The 18779-nt window shown below is 44.7% G+C and overlaps 1 protein-coding gene across 4 annotated transcripts; it reads right to left on the minus strand.

Annotated features, from left to right (window-relative positions):
- Nucleotides 1–754: 754 nt before the first annotated feature.
- On the minus strand, nt 755–16692 carry LOC308677679 (RUS family member 1-like). 4 transcript variants are annotated; one of them, XM_081344294.1, is made up of 15 exons: nt 16559–16692; nt 14013–14175; nt 12547–12624; nt 11925–12039; nt 10887–10932; nt 9852–9884; nt 9570–9675; nt 8920–9021; nt 8738–8808; nt 7504–7688; nt 6855–6912; nt 6498–6568; nt 4680–4838; nt 2711–2788; nt 755–1172 (listed from the first exon to the last, which is right to left on the minus strand). In XM_081344294.1, exons 2-15 carry the CDS (start codon nt 14160–14162, stop codon nt 1078–1080), a joined length of 1347 nt encoding a protein of 448 aa, XP_081200420.1. In that variant the 5' UTR covers nt 14163–14175; nt 16559–16692; the 3' UTR covers nt 755–1077. The 4 variants fall into 4 exon arrangements, with proteins under 4 accessions (XP_081200420.1, XP_081200421.1, XP_081200422.1 ...); XM_081344295.1 differs by having other exon boundaries at nt 14013–14170; nt 16559–16690; XM_081344296.1 differs by lacking the exon at nt 16559–16692 and adding an exon at nt 14757–15531 and having other exon boundaries at nt 14013–14170.
- Nucleotides 16693–18779: the final 2087 nt, after the last annotated feature.

Genomic DNA, 18779 nt, shown 5'->3' on the forward strand with positions numbered 1-18779 from the left:
GACAGGAGACAAGGGAACAGACACGAAAGAAAGTGGTTATACTTCTCTTTGGGGTACAAAATCAAATTTGTGAGTTAAAAATCTATGTTAATAAAAAGAAGACTTCCCCATACTGAACAAGGCACGTATTGGATACCGGCTTGGAAAGGCAAAATCAAGGAGTACACGTAGTCCTCATTTAGCAACTCAGACGGTGACCATTTGCAGTTACAATAGGGGTGCAAAAGTAACTTTGCAACCGAGCATTTATGACCTTTGCAGGTCTGTAAAGCAAAGAAAAGCTGAGGTGAGATCATAAGCACAGTTGTAATTCATTTAACAGCCACTCCAATTAACGACCAAGTTGTCAGTCCCTACCGTGGTTGCTAAATGAGGATTACCTATACAATTAAATACACATTTCCTAGTCTTGCAGTGATGCTATGAAGGGGTGTGTGTGTGTGTGTGTGTGTGTGTGTGTGTATAAAAAACCCCACCCAATCAGAGCACACCTCCACCCACAGAACACACCCCCTCTGGCAGTTTAAAAAAGAGGAACAAACAGCCACTACCACACACTTCTCCCAGAAGAACGAAGCTGAAGCCACCAGCCTGAGGATGACGGATGAGATTTCGTCGAAACGTTGCTCTTATACCTTCAATTCTATGTGGGGAAAAACCCGAATGACCAAAGATCTACATACAAACACCCGCGAAAACCTCAGAAAATATATATATATATATATATATATGGAATCCCATCCGTCATCCTCAGGCTTGTGGCTTCAGCTTCCTTCTTCTGGGAGAAGCATGTGGGAGAAGCATATATATATATATATATACATATATATTAGCTTTAACACCCCCCCCAAAGGAAAATATGTAAACACTCATCACATTTTTTAAAAAAAATAATTGGAAAGAAATGAAATCTTATGTTGTCAGTACCTCATCTTTATTTTACAGTTAAGGAGTGGTAAACTGAGGCAAGGCAAATCCAAATCTACGGTTGATTTTGTAAAAGGAAACCAGGGCCCCCACCTTTTCTATGATTGAATAAATCAGGTTCTTGGCATAAAAATTCTTCCAGAATCAGAATCAGAGTATTTTCTTCTCAGCGCTGAGCCATTCCATCCGCCATTCCTCGGAGCCCAGGAGGTTCCGACTGGTTACCCACCCAGAGGATGTCAGTCCTTGGAAGCAGAAGGGAACCCAAAGTGAACAGAAAGCATTGGGTATATTTATTTTTATTTTAATCCCATTTATATCCCGCCCTTCTCCGAAGACTCAGGGCGGCTTACAATCTAAGCACAAATCAAATGTAAACGCTGCACCCTAACCTTGGTTTCTATCTTTCTGGGCAAGGTACAAGAGGTACAAGTGTAAAGAGCATTAGAAATTCAAAACCGCAGCAGTCCTCATTTACCCATTGCGACAGGATCTGCCACTCGGTCACAAAGTGACTAGATTGCTAACTGAAAAAAACCATGTGACTACCTTCGAATTACAACGCAAGATTGTCTGTGGAGATTCTCAGTCATGCAGGTCATGGCTGTTCCAAAAGTGTTTTTTCAAAAGGCAACTGGACTGTGTTTTGCTCTGAGGATGTTTCGTTTCTCATCCAAGAAGCTTCTTCAGCTCTGACCTTGGATGAGAAGCAAAAGGTCCTGAAGACAAAAAAAACGAAGCCCAGTTGCCTTCTGAAAAAGCACTTTTTGGGACAACGGGAGTTTGTTATTTCTGGCTGTGGCCATTAAGCGGATCACCACAGGTTACGAAGTACAATGTCAGACCGTGACTTGTGACTTCCGCCAGCTTCTCCGTTGACTTTGTCAGGAGCCAGCAGTGAAGGTCACAAATGACATTCACGTGAACCCAAGGATGCCTGCAACTTTGAGGACCCATCATAACTCTCCTGGCTCCGCACTGTCAGTCACCGAACAAAAGGTGAGTTAAGTGAGGACTTCCTATATCTGGTTTAATTTTTAAAAAAAAAATTGGGCAGAGCTGTGACTGACACTCAGAAGCACTCCCAGAGGTGCTGGGAAAAGCTTTGAACAAGGATGATTTCATATCTTCAAAGGACTCTGGAATCTTTTGTTGCTCTTTAGGGCTGCATTCATGAGTTTCTCTCAACCCTGGCTACTTGAAGATGTGTGGACTTCAACTCCCAGAATTCCGTGATGGCTGAGGAATTATGTGGGGTGAAGTCCACACAACTTCCAAGTGGCCAAGGTTGAGAAAAACTGATTTAAATCTTTCCCTTTTAGTCAGCACTGGGGGTGGGGGTGGGGGTGGCAGTGTGACCTCAGAGGTCATGTACAACACTTTTGTGGCTACTGGAGGCTACTCTGATCACCTGCTAAAAGCTGATGGCATCATTTCCCACTGTTTTGAGGTGGAAAACACACGAGAGCTACCAAAACAGGCATTATCCTAATTAAAGAGCAAACACCCCCTCAAACTCCCATTGATCATGGTTCCATCCACATGAACATGACCCTATCCTCTTGTGACCCTCAGCCCTCTCCCCTCCCCAACATGAGTGGTCCCTGGCCATCAATACAATGCCAATATACAGTTATACAATTGAACTGTGTAACTGAACATCAAAAAAGCATTTAAAGGTGTGTAGACTGACTTCGTGGGCAGAGCCTTTTGAAAAGTGAGATTTGAGCTAGCTTGGTGCTGAATCCAGGATTTAAATGAAATTTAAATTTCCACCACGCACCTGCCAGGAATTTGGGAAATATCCTATCTAAGAACTGATGCATTTCGGAATTTAGCCTGGGATCCTCTTGACCGGATTCTGAAAAGCAGGAAAAGGAAGAGAAAAAAAACATGAGGAAGAACTTGTGCAGCAGATTTGTGCTTGGCACAAAGGAGAGAAAAGGAGAAAAATCGCACGCTGGGGGGGGGGGCAGGGAGAAACCCTTTGTAAATGGAAGAGAAGCAAAGTTATTCTCCTTGAATCCCTGGAAGTATAAATGCAAAGGAGATGAATTCACAGACAAGGTCCAAGTTGGCTTGTCGGGAACTGTACAACTTTTTCCAAACGCTGCAGGAGAGAGAATGAGAACATAAGCAGGACGTTTACAGGCCAGTCCCCAACCTATGGCCACCACTGAACCCAACATTTCTGTTGCTAAGCAAGACAATAGTGTTAAGTGAGTTTTGCCCTATTTTGTGACCTTTCTTGCCACACTTGTTAAGGGAATCCCTGCAGCTGTTAAGTCGGCAACACGGTTGTTAAACGAATCTGGCTTCCCCGTTGATTTTGCTTGTCAGAAGGTCACCAAAGGTGACCCCAGGACAACGCGACCGTCATAAATACGAGCCAGTTGCCAAGCATCCAAATCCTGATCATGTGACCGTGGGGATGCTGCAATGGTTGTAAGCCTGGAAAACGGTCGTAAGTCACTCTTTTCAGTGCTGTTGTAACTCCAAACAGTCCTAAAGGAATGGTTGTAAGTCGAGGACTATCTTTACCAACCACCTACCTTACCAAGTATCATTCTATGAGGAGCAACCTCCCTCTTCTCCCTGCCCCAAAGCCTTTGGGGTAGCCTGAGGTAAATGGCCACCTCCATCTCCCAATCTCTTCAGTCTCCCATAGGCCCCACCTGCCTCGAAAAGGCCTACCGGACAGCAGTTGTGTCGGTTGCAAGGAATAGTACACTTGTTCTGAGGAAGGCGGTGCAAACACCTTGGCTGTCATTTGCAAGCCTTTTCTCAACTGATTAGATCTGAGGCAGGCAGCTGAAAACATCTCACTGGCAGAGGACTGTGGGGAAATACGAGGATACAACTGCAGTGGGCCATGCTGTGCATCTCACACTATGCACAGGTGATTGCTGCTCAACGGCAACAGTCATAGTTACAGCGGAACACCACCACCACCACCCCAAAAAAAGCTCCAGGCTCCATTACAGTTGAATGTCAAGGACTATCTGTAATGTGGTGGAATAAACCCCTCAAAAGCTACTTATGAGCCAATCCCCAAGTAATGGCCACTATAGTTGTTCACCTTTACAACCAACCACAGGGACACTGTAGCTTCCCTGCCTGTTTTCCCCCATTCCCCCCCACCCCTAGGTTCCCATAGGCCTTCCCCTCCCCCACTGCGTTCCCACAGGCCTTAGGCCTGATTCCCACCCCATCAGGCCTCACACCCTCCTCCTCCTCCTCCTCCTCACTTACCTTTTGTAGAGCTCCGGTGCTTTCAGCAGCGCTGGAATAGATGGCTTCATTGTGTGGGCCTGTGGCTTGATTCAGGAAGTGACCACCACGCTCCCAGCAGCCGCAGGAAATTCGAATAGCTGGGAACATGGCTGCTGCTTCCAGAATCACACCATAATGGCCGAGAATCGCACCATAATGGCCGAGCGACAAAGCGTCCCGTTCTGCTTTGCTAACACAGCCTGCACAGTGCTGAGGAAAGCTCCGGGCTCCATTACGGTCGTATGTCGAGGACTATCTGTAATGTGCTGGAGTAAAAGGGATGCCCACCGTCACAGACAATGGGGACCACCAAGAGATGTCCTTCTCAGTCCCTTCTAATGAGACATGCCAGAAAAGAACCCGTGATGTGAATTTCCAGTCTCACCAAGTTATGACGCGTTTCCCACACACACACAGACACACACACTTCCCCGTTCACAATTCGTTTCTTCCTCCAAATTCACTCCCCGGGTCATCACCTTTACATAATCGATGCTGCAAATTCAGGAGGGACCCTCTTTCCAAGGCACAGGTTTCCACATCTTCACAGAGTAAGGCCTCTAGAAGAAGGGCGTGGGTGTAGGCTTTAATCACATCCACACTGTCTGCTTGCCGATGGAGCAGGATGGAGATCAGCCCTGCAGAGGAGGAGAGGAGTCAACGCACAGGCAGGCATGGGAAGGTTCTGGATGGGCTCCCTCTCGCGAACACTTCAGATCCAGATCAATATGATTCTGGATCAAAGTCCAGAAAAGAAAAGTGAAATGGACAGCTCATCTTGAATAAAGGTCAAAACACTGTTGAGCTCTGAAAGACAACCTATATATTCCTCGCTATACAGGAAGTCCTCAACTTACAGCCCTGGTGGCTCAGTGGTTACAATGCAGTACTGCAGGCTACTTCTGCTGACTGCTGGCTGCCGACAGTTCGAGTCTCACCAGGCTCAAGGTCGAGTCGGCCTTCCGTCCTTCCGAGGTCAGTAAAATGAGGACCCAGATTGTTGGGGGGCAATAGGCTGACTCTGTGAACCGCTTAGAGGGGGCTGTAAAGCACTGCGAAGGCGGTATATAAGTCTAAGTGCTATTGCTATTGCTTACGGTCGCCTTTCTATTCTCAAACAAGATAGTCGTTAAAGTGAGTTTCGCCCCATTTTATGGCCTTCCTTGCCAGGCTTGTTAAGTGAGTCACTGCATATGTTAAGTTAAATAACTTAGTTGTTAACTGAGTCTGGCTTTCCCATTGACTTTGCTTGTCGGAAGGTTGCAGGAAGTGATCACATGACCCCAGGACACTGCAACCGTCATAAATAAGAGTCAGTTGCCAAGCATCTGAATTTTTATCATGTGATCATGGGAATGCTGCAACTGTTGTTAGGGTGAAAAAACGGTCCTAAGTCTAAATGATCTGTTCTAAGTCAAGGACTACTTGTAGTTTATATCTCAAAATAAATTGTGGGGCCAACAACCCCAAAGATCAAATCTCCAAATATAATCATAATTCATCTGTGTGTCAAGGAATAAGAACAATACAAAATCGGCAATTAAAAATTAGGAAAGCATGCAAAGAGTATATAATCTTTCTTCGTTTGCGTTGGGACTTCAATTCCCAACCAGTGTGCCTGAGGAACGTCTGTAGATTACATGTAGTCCTCGACTTACAACCATTTGTTTAGTGACCATTCAAAGCTACAACATCACTGACAAAAGTGAGTTATGACCGTTTTTCATATTTAACACCATTGTAGTATCCCTTGGTCACCTAATCAAAATTTGGCTGGCAACTGGCTCGTATTTATGATGGTTGCAGTGTCCCAGGGTCATGTGATCACCTTTTGTGACCTTCTGACAAGCAAAGTCAATGGGGGAGCCGGATCCGCTTAACAACTGAGTTGCTAACTTAATAACTCTAGTGATTCACTTAATAACTGTGGCAGGAAAAGTCATAAAACGGGGCAAAACTCACAACTGTCTTGCTTAACGACCACAATTTGGGGCTCAATTGTGGTCGTAAGTCAAGGACTACCTGTATTACTAACTATAACATGTATCTCTTCTGGAAGCCCTGGATGAACTCGAAGATCTCCACCCAAGGACTCCATGAGGTTGGTTGGACTGAGAAACGATGATTGGTCCAAAGTTAAGCAAACGTCCCACGGGGCCTTGAACTCAGGTCTCCCTTATCCCAGCTCAGGACTGCCCAGCACACCACACCTATCCTCCATGCCAGAAATTCCTTCTCCTACAAGAAATTATGGTCAGTTAACTTCACATCTTCCTACAACATGATCGTACACCCACCTGCTGGTTGGTTGAAGAAAATTAAGTAATTTGAAGCATTGCCTTCTAGAGCTTTCTGGAAGTCAGCAACCCTGATGGGGGTTGGAGAAAAACATACAAATAAGGAAAAGTTAAAGAAAGATGCTTTGAGGCTGGGAGGGCCCTCTTCTCAGTCTCCCAAAGAATATTTTCAGCGCTGAGAAAAATGTTTGCATTTTCAGCGCCAGTTAAGAGTAGCCATGTTTCTTGGCATTTCTCAATTCCCGTAAAATATGCTCCATTTGCTGTATTTGTTCACAGCTCAGATCAAGGATAAAACTCAACTCAAAAAGGCTAAATCATGCATTCGGCTTTCTCAGAATAATGGAGGAAACTCACCTGGAGGTCACTGTATGAAGAGGAGTCCCAAGAGTTATCTTGAGCTGCTGACGAAACCCTACATTGAAAAAAAAAATGAGTCACAACCCTTGATTCAAAGAACACTGACTGAACATGTGGTGGAAGTCTTGGCTAAGTGGTAAAGCATGAACTCCATCACTACCAAAGTAGCTACTCACCCGTGCCCAAAAAAACTTGCAGAACTTTCATGGTTTCCATCGAAAAGTAGAACATAGTGGATTTACCAACCACGGTTGCAAAACATCTGGTGACCACTAGATGGTAGCACGGCGGCACAAAAACCCTCACGCTTTGCTGCCATCTAGTGATTCTTGCAGCTCAGATCTGGTGAGTCTACCCTGTGTATTCCATGAGTTGGCAAATCCCCACCCACGATCCTCATCCGAAGTGGTAGACCGGCTTAATGGCAAATGAGAACTTGAACAAAGCTATTTCTTACCAAAATCAGATCGAAGTAAACCTCCCTTCTCAGATGAACTCTTGGCACTCCTAGGAGAAGAACTGAAAAACAGTCCCATGCCTGACACACTATTTTTTAAGCCATCCCTTCACTAAGGGCTACTCTATTACCAACACAAACATTGGACATGATACTATAAGGTGCCTGGGATCACGAGACCTCAGATACCTAGCAGAAGGGGTTCCTGAGGGTTGATAGCAGCAGGGCCAGGAACTTCTTCCCACTTCAAGTAATGCTGCAAGACCAGATGGAGCCGGGCACGGTTAAGGGTCTCCATGCAAACTGCCCGCACTGCTTGGTAGTTGGCGTAGAGATGGAGGACGGTGAAGAGAGCATAGAAGGCATAGGTGAGGCTGAAGGAAAGAGAAGGAGAATTGAGAAGATTTCCCATCCCTAATTTTATTTTTCCCATCTCTCCCCGTTCCCTCCTTCCCTCACCATTCCATTCCTTTATTCTTTGTATAGTATTCCTTCACAATCAGCCTGGCCTACACACACAGAGAGAGAGAGAGAGAGAGAGAGAGACAGACAGACAGACAGAGACAGAGACAGAGACAGAGAGAGAGACAGACAGAAAGAGAGAGAAACAGAGACAGGAGACAGAGAAAGACAGACAAACAGAGACAGAGAGACAGAGAGAAAAGAGAGAGAAAGAGAGACAGACAGAGACAGAGACAGTGTCAGAATCCATTTATATCATATTCATAAATGGAATGTTTCAAACATTATTCCATGGATTCTGCCATCTCCCGAAGAGAAGAGAATGGATGTGTATTGAACCGGTATTAGGCATTTCAAAGGAAAGGAGAAGCCTTTTGAACTGGGGAAACAAAAGGGGGGGCTAGCATCTGGCTTTTGTCACGGAAGACAGCAATAAACATGAAGGGTCCTAAGTTCCTTTTTCCCACGAGATGGATGATACGAGAGAAAGGATGGGGGACTGACCAAATGGGGTTAAGGGGGGTTAAACCGGGAACTCTTTATAAGGGTTTACTTCGTGGGATAATATTAAGTCCTGTCTCGTTTCCTACAACCAAGCATGTCATAGTAAAGATTCTTTTTGGAATAGATTTGACTCCAAGAATTTTGTCTTCCTAAGACGTGGTTTGGGGTGGGTCCTGACAGACAGAGAGACAGACCGACAGACAGACAGAAAGAAAGAGAGAAACAGAGACAGGAGACAGAGAGAGAGAGAGAGAAAGAGAGAGAGAGAGAGGGAGGGAGGGAGGGAGGGAGAGAGAGAGAGAGAGACAGAGAGAGAGAGAGAGAGAGAGAGAGAGAGAGAGAGAGAGAGAGAGAGAGAGAGAGAGAGAGAGAGAGAGAGAGAAACAGAGACAGGAGGCAGACAGAGAGACAGGGAGCGAGAGAAGAGAGAGAATGAAAAAAACAGCATATAACTCACGGGAGATTGTCCACCACAAGAGGAATCAGGAAGAGACTGAAGAGAAGGCCAGCTAGGTTCACTAGTGTCTCCTACAGGATGGGAGAAATTTAGAAGAAAGTTGGTTCAGACTAGAAGTCCTTCGTGATCTCCACTTGGCCACGTCAAGGGCTGAGTGTCGCTTCTTTGATCCCTCATCTCACCTGGCTTCCATCTTTGGCTGATACATCGGCCATGTTGTCCCGGCGGGCCTGGTGCATGGTGAGAGCCGCACGGGTGGCCCCTCCAGCCACACCCACAATGCACTGACACCAAGAGAACAGAGCAGGAGAGAAAGGTGGTTGTAACTGTCACCTTCTCCACCACCGGCCCTTTAGATTCAGTCTCCCCATTCTAGAGACCTCCGTCTGTTGCTTTTACTCCAATTTAATACAGGTAGTCCTCAACTTACAATAGTTCATTCAGTGACTGTTCAAAGTTACAACAGCAGTGAAAAAAGTGACTTGTGATGGTTTTTCACACTTACATTCACTGCAGCCTCCCCTTGGTCACGTGATCAAAATTCGGATGCTTGGCAACTGGTTCGTATTTATGACGGGTGCAGTGTCCTGGGGTCATGTGACTTTCTGACGAGCAAAGTCAACGAGGAAGCCAGATTCCCTTAACAACCATGCCACTAAATTAACAACTGCGGTGATTCACTTAGCAACTAGGACAAGAAAGGTCACAAAACGAGGCAAAACTCACTTCATGGATGTTTCGCTAAGCGACATAAAAGTGGGGCTCAATTGAGGTCGTAAGCTGAGGACTACCTGTATGGCCATCTCCCCTTCTCTGCACTCTTGCTTTTCACCTTAAAAAAGCCACTGGTGCAGACAATGAGCGTGAAGCATGCTGGGAAAGCTGGCGCCACGATCTCCATGAAGATGGCCACGTCGTTGAGCACATCAGCGAAGAGCCTAAACGGTGGTATTGAAAAAAAGTCGCTCAAAAGTCGAAATAAATCAGCCCACCCCAAGCGTACCTTTTGGGTACAATGCCTGGCTGTGATCATGTATGAATGTGTACCTAAAACTGGGCATGAGATCTATTAATTAGAAGTCAGAACTGAAGGAAAGGCCTTATTTCCTTTTACCTCCATTGCTTAGCATCACAATCCAGTTTGCTCCTGGAAAAGACAAGAGAAAACAAGCAAAAAAGTAACAGGGTTTAAAAATCAAGTTTAGGTGTGATCGAACATCACAGGAATGCTTCAGATTCACATTCCCACTTATCCTGGGTATAGGGTTTCCTGCCTGAGCAGGGGGTTGGACTAGAAAACCGCCAAGTTCCCAAGTCTATTATTATTATTATTATTATTATTATTATTATTATTATTATTATTATTATTATTATTATTATTATTATTATTATTATTATTATTATTATTATTATATTTTTATTCATTAAGCATGAACCTCAGTCAACTGAACACTCAAACTGACTGGCACTAATGGTTGACACGGGTTGCTGCCAGCATCCTAGGTATCAAACAAGTATCTCCTTAAAATGTAAGATGTTCCGAGTAGTGCAGTTTTTTGTAGCTTTGCTGGAGTTATTGCAGGAAGCTGCAATTTCTTGATGTATTTTGCAAAGTTTTATTATTTTTATTATTATTTTTATTATTAGTAGTAGTAGTATTGTTAGTAGTAGTATTATTAGTATCATCATCATCATCATCAAGTTGGAAGGGACCTTGGAGGTCATCTAGTCCAAACCCCCTGCTCAGGCAGGAAACCCTATACCATTTCAGACAAATGGCTGTTCAGTCTCTTCTTGAAAGCCTCCAGTGTTGGAGCATGCACAACTTCTGGAGGCAGGTTGTTCCACTGATTAATTGTTCTGACTGTCAGGAAATTTCTCCTTAGTTCTTGGTTGCTTCTCTCCTTGACTAGTTTCCATCATCATCATCATCATCATCCAGCAAATTTCCTGGATTGATTTAGACCCATCACTAGGTCTCAGCCCCCCTCCCAGGATGTGGGTGAAGGTGTCACAAAGGGAAGATGCTTGAATCATAGATGCCAGTTTGATTTATTTTATTTTATTTTTTGGGGGGGGGTGAGGGGGGAAAGTGAGCAATAAATGAAATACAGATAGCCCCATCCAAGATGAGGAGAGAAGGACTCACCCCTTGCTCCAAGCGAAAGCGATTCGGCCCAACATTCCTGTGCCATCTGTCACAGAAGAGAGATGAATGGTTGGCATGGCAACACAGGGCAGAGTATGAAAATGCAAAAGTAACACGAGGAGAGATTTTTGAGACCAGGCCTACTAGATCTAGAGGAGAAGAAAGTGGGAGGAGCTTAAACACAGGATGACCTGAAACTGGGACCAAGGTGGCTTCAGGGACTCCAGGCCCAACTAAAACACAGATTCCATGCAAGCAGCTTAATTGTTTATATACCACAGCCAACCGCTAGGCTTTCTCGAACTTAAGGAACAATTATTTGAAGGAATTGAGATCTAATCAGCCATCATACCCAGCATATTTATAAATAGACACGGATGCAACTTTTGCATGCAAGAGGCCAAATGTTCACAGTACTTTATGTGCTTTGCATAAAGTATCATGGATCCAGACTTACATCTACGAGAATATAGCAGTAGAAATCAATTTAATCAATAAAATAATAAAATAATCATCACGTAAATGGCACAATAACCCCAGAGTTGCTTCAAAAGGGAGATGGGTGGCAGATAAATCTAATCATCTGTTGTCAACAGGCAAATTATGCAATGACCGACTTCTGGATTTAACATTTGTGAAGGATGAACTATTTACGACGTCAAACATCTTCACTGAACTTAAGCTGAATTCACAAGTTGCACTGCCTCGTAATGAAATCACACAAGAATTAAAACAAACCACGATGAATGTTGGAGAAGCCATTACACTAATTTTGGGTTGAGTTTAGATTCAAGGAAGCTGGAAGGAAGAGTTATTAAACTTCAGCCTTGGGAGCCCATGACTTTGGGTGAGGATTAAGAGGGACAAAGAGGTGAAGCTCTCCGGGCCGGGGTGGGTGGGGGGGTGGGGGTGTGTCTGGTGGCACAAGAAATAGGACTTGTCAACAGAAGCAGCACCAGAATACAAGCGAGGAAGCTGGTGGACAAAGGCCCTCCACCATGAAAAGAGAAGACCAAGAGAAATTCAAGCAAGGCCTACCTTTCAGAATCCACGTGACGGCGGCAGCTGCGACGGTGGAGGTCTCGTCCCCGACCCCCACCCCCTTCAGCACTGCCTGGGTGGCCAGTGTCCCTGTGATGCTGCTTGCGAAGGCCTGCAGGTTGATGGGGGATGCAGAGGAAAAGAGAAAGAGTAACAGTTGGAACAGGATAAGGAGACTTCTGGGCCCAGTTCATCACCAGAATAACAGACACCCTGCTCTTCAGACCAGTGGTTGTCCCATCTCTTTTTTTAAAAAAATGTCTAAAGATGGAGCACCCAAAACTTCTGAAGGCAAGCCGCTCCACTGATTAATTGTCCTCCCAGTCGGGAAATTTCTCCTTAGTTCTAGGTTGCTTCTCTCTTGGGTTAGTTTCCATCCATCGCTTCGCGTTCTGCCTTCGTCACCCGGGGCTCCTCTTAGCTCACAGACACCCCCCCAAACCCACGCCCCCAAAGATCCCATCAAAACAAGCCCCCTGTTCAAAAAGTGGCTCTTCTACAGATCCCAAGACAGAGAAGCAGCCTTTCTGCATGAGAAGACAAGGAAGGTTTGAGCTTCAAGGATCCCACGGAAAGAGAGCAACCCTGCCCCTCAGACAGGAATATCTCTCTCTCTCACCTGGATGGTGTCCCAGAACTGGTAGGCAAGGTAGTCCGTGCTAACACTCTCAGGATAACCTTGGGGCAGGAAGATGGACTGCAGGAAAGAGAATGGGTGAGCACCTTCTTCCTTCGGAGCCACCCATGGATCCCCTCTCATTTTTGCCCATCTGCTTGCATTCTCCTCCCCAATGAAGCGCTTTACTGATTAATTTCTTGTACTTGGTGCTCTCTAGCTCACCTGCCATTGGCCCAGCAAGGGCCCTCACAAATCCTACAGCCCACGCAAGTCCAAGAGGAAAGGGTGTCTCAACTCACCAGCACCCATTTTTTTTAGATGGGGAGGACCCCTGGCCATAGTCATCAAGATTGTAAAATAATTATTTGACTCACAGTTGTGCAGCCTGAGAACTTGGGACTTGAATGAATGAACCTTTATTGTCAAAGTGCAACCATGTATACATTGAGAATGGCTGAGCCTCCCTTCGTGCCCCCACCACCACAACTCACAGTGACAACAAACCCACCGTCTTGTTACACCATGTGAACTAATTGCACAACACACCGGCCTCGCAAGTCAATCATACATAAAGTTATTTCCCGTTCAAAAGCCTAACAGCCCACGGATAAAAGCTGTTTTTCAGCCTGTTGGTACGGCTGGCTGTACTCCTATATCTCCTACCCGATGGTAGGAGAGTAAAGAGATACCGTCCAGGGTGTGAGTCATCCCTGAGAATCTTCCTCACTCTTCCAAGGCAACGAGCCCTGGCGAGGTCATCCAGTGGTGTCAGCGGACAGCCCACAATGTCTTGTGCTGTGCTCACCACCCTCTGTAATGCTTTCCTATCCGCGGCTGTCAGACCAGCATACCAAACCACAATACCATACGAGAGGACGCTCTCTATAGTAGACTGGTAAAAGAGGGTCATAAGCCGTTGTTCTACCCTTCCGCAAGACCCTGAGAAAGTGAAGCCTCTGTTGGGCCTTTCTGGCCACCTCACTTCTGAAAGCAATGACTTGCCTTTCACTCACAGACCTCTTAAAAAAGTTGTCAAATTGTAAGATTCTTTGGAGGGCCGTGAGAAAATTATTAGAAGTATGGCTGGGGAGAATCAGATCTACTGAATCTATTTTTAATCATCATTTGTGCATCCCTCACGGTCAAGTAGCTCCCTAAGCTCTAAAAAAGGGGGTCTTCAAACTTGGCCCTTTTATGACTTGTGGACTTCAACTCTCAGAATTCCTCAGCCAGCATGCCTGGCTGAGGAATTCTGGGAGTTGAGGTCCACAAGTCACAAAAGGGCCAAGTCTGAAGACCCCTGCTCTAAACCAAGGTTTCCAAACCTCGGCAACTTTAAAGACGTGTGGACTTCAACTCCCAGAATTCCCCAGCCAGCATGGAAATTGAAGTCCATGTGTCTTAAAAGCTGCCAAGGTTGGGAAACTCTGATCTAAACCTTTTTAAAACCAGAACAGTTTACTCACCATGAAGATATGATGAAATGAATTAAGGTGCCAGTCTTTAGGGATGTCTGTCACAGAGCTTAGCTTTCCATTCGGCAAGGCCTGGTAACGCCGAGCAAATCGAGAGCCATAACTTTCCGTGCAAAGTGTCTGAATCTCCAAGTCAGTCATGATTGTGCCTGAACTTTTAAAGATATGCAGCCTTAATCAAGTGCCACTGTAGCTCAAAAAAAAGTGATCTTTGCCTAACTAGATCATGCAAGACAATAGTTTTCAAGATCCGCTCCAAGACAGGCAAGCAATCACTCAAGCAATCCGGAAAGTTTGCATAAATATACGAGGGCAATTCGGAAATAAACCTCTGTTTGGTTATCAATTGCAGACACTCGCAGATACAGAACTTTTATTATACACGCTAGAAAACTACATTACATTACTTTTCAACATAATTGCCATTCAAATTGAAGCACTTTGTCATAACATCTTAAGAGGTTTGAAATTCCTTCTACAAAAAAAAAATCTCCCGCCTGGGAATGAAGCCACCCTGTAACAGCATCCTGAAGTGCATTGTCATTGTCAAAGCAGTGCGACGCAAGCCACTGTTTGGTGTGCCTGAAGAGGGGGTAGTTGGTCAGCGCCAAATCTGAGCTATGGAGGGGTGTGTGTGTGATCAAAAACATCCCAAAGGAACTGCTTCAAAGGTTCTTGGCACACCCTAGCGGTGTGCGGGCGAGCAGATATTGAGAACTGACCGACTTCACCGACCTTTTTGTCAACTTCCTGCACGAGTTCAGCGCTGACTAGAGATGTGCGGCCACTCCTTGCCTCATCGTGCATGTCAGTTCGTCCATCTTTAAACATGCGACATCACTGACGTACGACACCTTCACTCATCACGTTTGGACCGTAAACATTGCACAGTTCCCGATGAATCGCAGCTGCCGAAAGTTTTTTCGCACACACGGAATCGTATTACTGCATGCACTTCACATTGGGCAGGATTTTCTATGGCAGAGTTCATCTTCCATTGATCTCCAGAGGACGAGTCAACTGCAACACAAGCTTCTCCTTCCACTCCTCACTGCCCGCTGAACTATTGCGCACGGCGCCATAGGACAGGCGTCGCTACCTCGCCTATTTCTTGGACATGCTCAAATGGAGGTTTATTGCCTAATTGCCCTCGTACATAAACATATCTACATACCCACATATATAGTGTGCGCGTGTCTATATATTTGTTTTTATTTACTTTTTAATATTGGTTAGGCATATAGAGTCAGAGATGAGTGGCCATATAAATCAAATAAATAAATAAAAGTTAAAAATTTGCTGCTTGTGGTCAATCCACCCAAAAGCCTTTAATTGGATAGTTTTCTACCTATTTAATGGTAGAAATGGTATGCTCCTGGCTGCACCCATTTTTTACAACAGGGAAGGAGAAGTGAGAAAATAAGTAGAACAGTGTTTCTAAATCTCAGCAATCTTAAGATGTATGGACTTCAATTCCCAGAAATCCCTAGCCTGGCTGGAGAATATTTTAAAGTTGCTGAAGTAAATAATAATAATAATAATAATAATAATAATAATAATAATAATAATAATAATAATAATAATAATAATAATAATAATAATAATAATAATAATTAATAATGTTGGAAGGGACCTTGAAGGTCATCTAGCCCAACCCCCTGCTCAGGCAGGAAACAAATGGACAAATGGCTGTCCAGTCTCTTCTTAAATATTTCCAGTATTGGAGCATTCACTGCTTCTGGAGGCAGGTTGTTCCACTGGTTAATAGTTCTAACTGTCAGGAAGTTTCTCCTGAACAGCATGTGCTTGTGTTGTGTTCACCGCTGGTCATATTATCAGAGAACTGCTAGAAGTTGTACTTTAGCCACCCCTAAAAGATCACTTAGTCTACAGGTAGTGCACAAACAAGGGGCCAATGCAACAATTAATAAACCTTTATTGTCAAAGTACAACATGTGTACATTGAGATTAGCTGAGCCCCCCCCCTGTGCTCTCTCCCCCCAACACACAGTGACAACAAACCCTCCATCCTACCACACCATGTGAACCAACACCACCACACACCGGCCTCCCAAGTCAATTCTGCATAAGATTATGTCCGACTCAACACAAACAGGCGTTTCCAGCATCTGTTTTTTCAACACACACGCATCCTCTGTCAACAAGCACGCTTTTGTGAAAACTCAGGCTTTAACTACCCACCCGAATGTGGTGGAAAGATGTCCCATATACTGACTCTGTAAACTGCTTAGAGAGGGCTGCAAAGCACCATCAAGCCGTATATAAATCTAAGCGCTATTGCGATCTTTAGAACTCCATTTAAGTAAAAACATTTTAAGGACGTGTCTCTCCAGCCATTCTAAATCTATTTATCTAATCATGAGACCCACTGACTTCAATAAATGTAAAGAAGCGCACAGTACAATGCATTCAAATATACTGCTTGCAACAGCTTCCTCCACCCCCTAAGCCCGTGAAAGCTTTGCACGTTAAATGTCGGTTTCCCAAAGAATCGTGAAAGACAAGAAGCGAAAGACCTTTGCAGAAAGGATGATGACGACAGTCCGCGTCTTTCCTGCCTGGATTTGCGTTGGGAACCCAGCTTTATAGCCAAACCGCCCGGTTCCCTTTCCCTAAGGAGACATTTAGCCACGTCTTTAAGGCAGAAATGTATCCGCAAAAGCGTCTCCAGCGGGCAGCGACTATAAACGCTGCTTTCGTCCAGCAGGGGGAACCAAAGAAAACGGCCAAATTGCAAACCCGGCTTCATTTCATTGTCGCGCCTTCTTCTTTTAGAGATCTCTGGGAAATGTAGTCGTCTGCCCATCCGTTTAGTTTAGGTTTAGGAATTCTGGGAGTTGAAGTCCACAAGTCATAAAAGGGCCAAGTTTGAAGACCCCTTATTTAGGTTTAGGTTTAAGTTTGGTTTAGTTGAAAAACTTCCAATTACAACTTCACATTTCTCTATAAAAAAAATTTTCATAGCTACAGATGTGTTTGACGGATCAAGATTGAGAGTAAAGGAAGAAAAAAAACTGTTAAAGTGAATGCATGAAACATCCCTAATAGACGCTTACAGCAAAGAAAAATATTGCCGCTTCGCATTTAAAATATTTGAGTGCCTTTGAGGATCTCAGAAATTCCCAGATAAAATAAGCCTAATATATAAAAAAAATCTAATAAACATCAGTTAAGTGAACAGTGGAGCAAAACGAAATTGAAGTACTACAAAAATGAGCTAGAAACTATATGCTCATTAGAAAAAGTTGTTGATCCTGTTATTCAGGCACCTTTTTCTGATTTTTCTGATATATATATATTTAAAGTATAAAATCTTCGAACACCGGGATGGATAAAACAGTCGTTTATTGCTGAAAGATCATAATAAGGGGACAGTAAGACCGGATTGCAAGGGAAGCGAAGTGAGACAGTCAGAACAATCGCAATTGGCTAGAGCAGGGGTAGGCAACCTCGGCTCTTTTATGACTCATGGACTTCAACTCCCAGAATTCCTCAGTCAGCATAGCTGACTGAGGAATTCTGGGAGTTGAAGTCCATGAGTCATAAAAGAGCCGAGGTTGCCTACCCCTGGGCTAGAGCAAGGTCCATCACACGGCCGAGCGCGGAACCAAACAGGCTTACCAACGGTTTTTCAAACCTTCAATGTTTTTTCTCTGATGACGCTGGCAGAGGACCAGCGAAAGCTTAGATTAGGTAGATATACTTTAAACAGTTACTTTTTATTGCTTATTATGATCTTTCAGCAATAAACGACTGTTTTTTATCCATCCCAGTGTTCGAAGATTTCCTCTTCGCTAACATTTAAGCCATTGGGCTGATGTAGTGCTGGTGCTGGAGCAGGCTTTGTTCAAATCTCCCTTCATCCATCAAAATTCACTGGGTGACATTAAGAAAATTGTGTTTTTGTTTTTTGTAGCTAAACCTCTCTCACGGGGTTATTGTGGCAGAGAAATATAGGGAGTGAGTGTCCCAGGATAATGTTGCAGGGTCCAATCTGGGTCCGTCACTGGGACCAGAGGTTTAGTCTTCCAGGTTTTCGGACTTGTGCTAGAGCCCTTCCTTAGGGAACTTCTAACGGAATGTCTAACATATATACGTTTCCTTAGGATGGGCTCCAGCAGGAATCCGAATCCAGATTGGATTCTGCAAAAATAGGGAGCGCTCCGTATGCAGCTTCTGAACGAATATAGGCTATATGCATAAAATGAATGAATGCTGTCATCTTATTCCAGAGCGCTAGTAGACCTTGCTCTTCTTCCCTACCTCATGTTTGGCACTGCTATTCTAAACAAAACACCTACACACACACACACACACACACACACACACACACACACACACACAAATTATCTCACTCACTAGGCCTCTCTATGGTCTTCAGGAATTGTTGTTGTTAGTTGCAAAGTCGTGTCCGAACCACCGCGACCCCATGGACAACGTTCCTCCAGGCCTTCCTGTCCTCTACCATCTTCTGGAGTCCATTTAAGCTCACGCCTACTGCTTCAGTGACTCCATCCAGCCACCTCATTCTCTGTCGTCCCCTTCTTCTCTTGCCCTCCACCTTTCCCAGCATTAGGCTCTTCTCCAGTGAGTCCTTCCTTCTCATTAGGTGGCCAAAGTATTTGAGTTTTAGCTTCAGGATCTGGCCTTCTAAAGAGTAGTCAGGGTTGATCTCCTCTAGGACTGACCGGTTTGACTCACAGGAGTCTTCTCCAGCACCATAGTTCAAAGGCTTCA

Source organism: Vipera berus (genome assembly GCF_964194415.1).
Source record: "Vipera berus genome assembly, chromosome: Z".
Classification (NCBI taxonomy): domain Eukaryota; kingdom Metazoa; phylum Chordata; class Lepidosauria; order Squamata; family Viperidae; genus Vipera; species Vipera berus.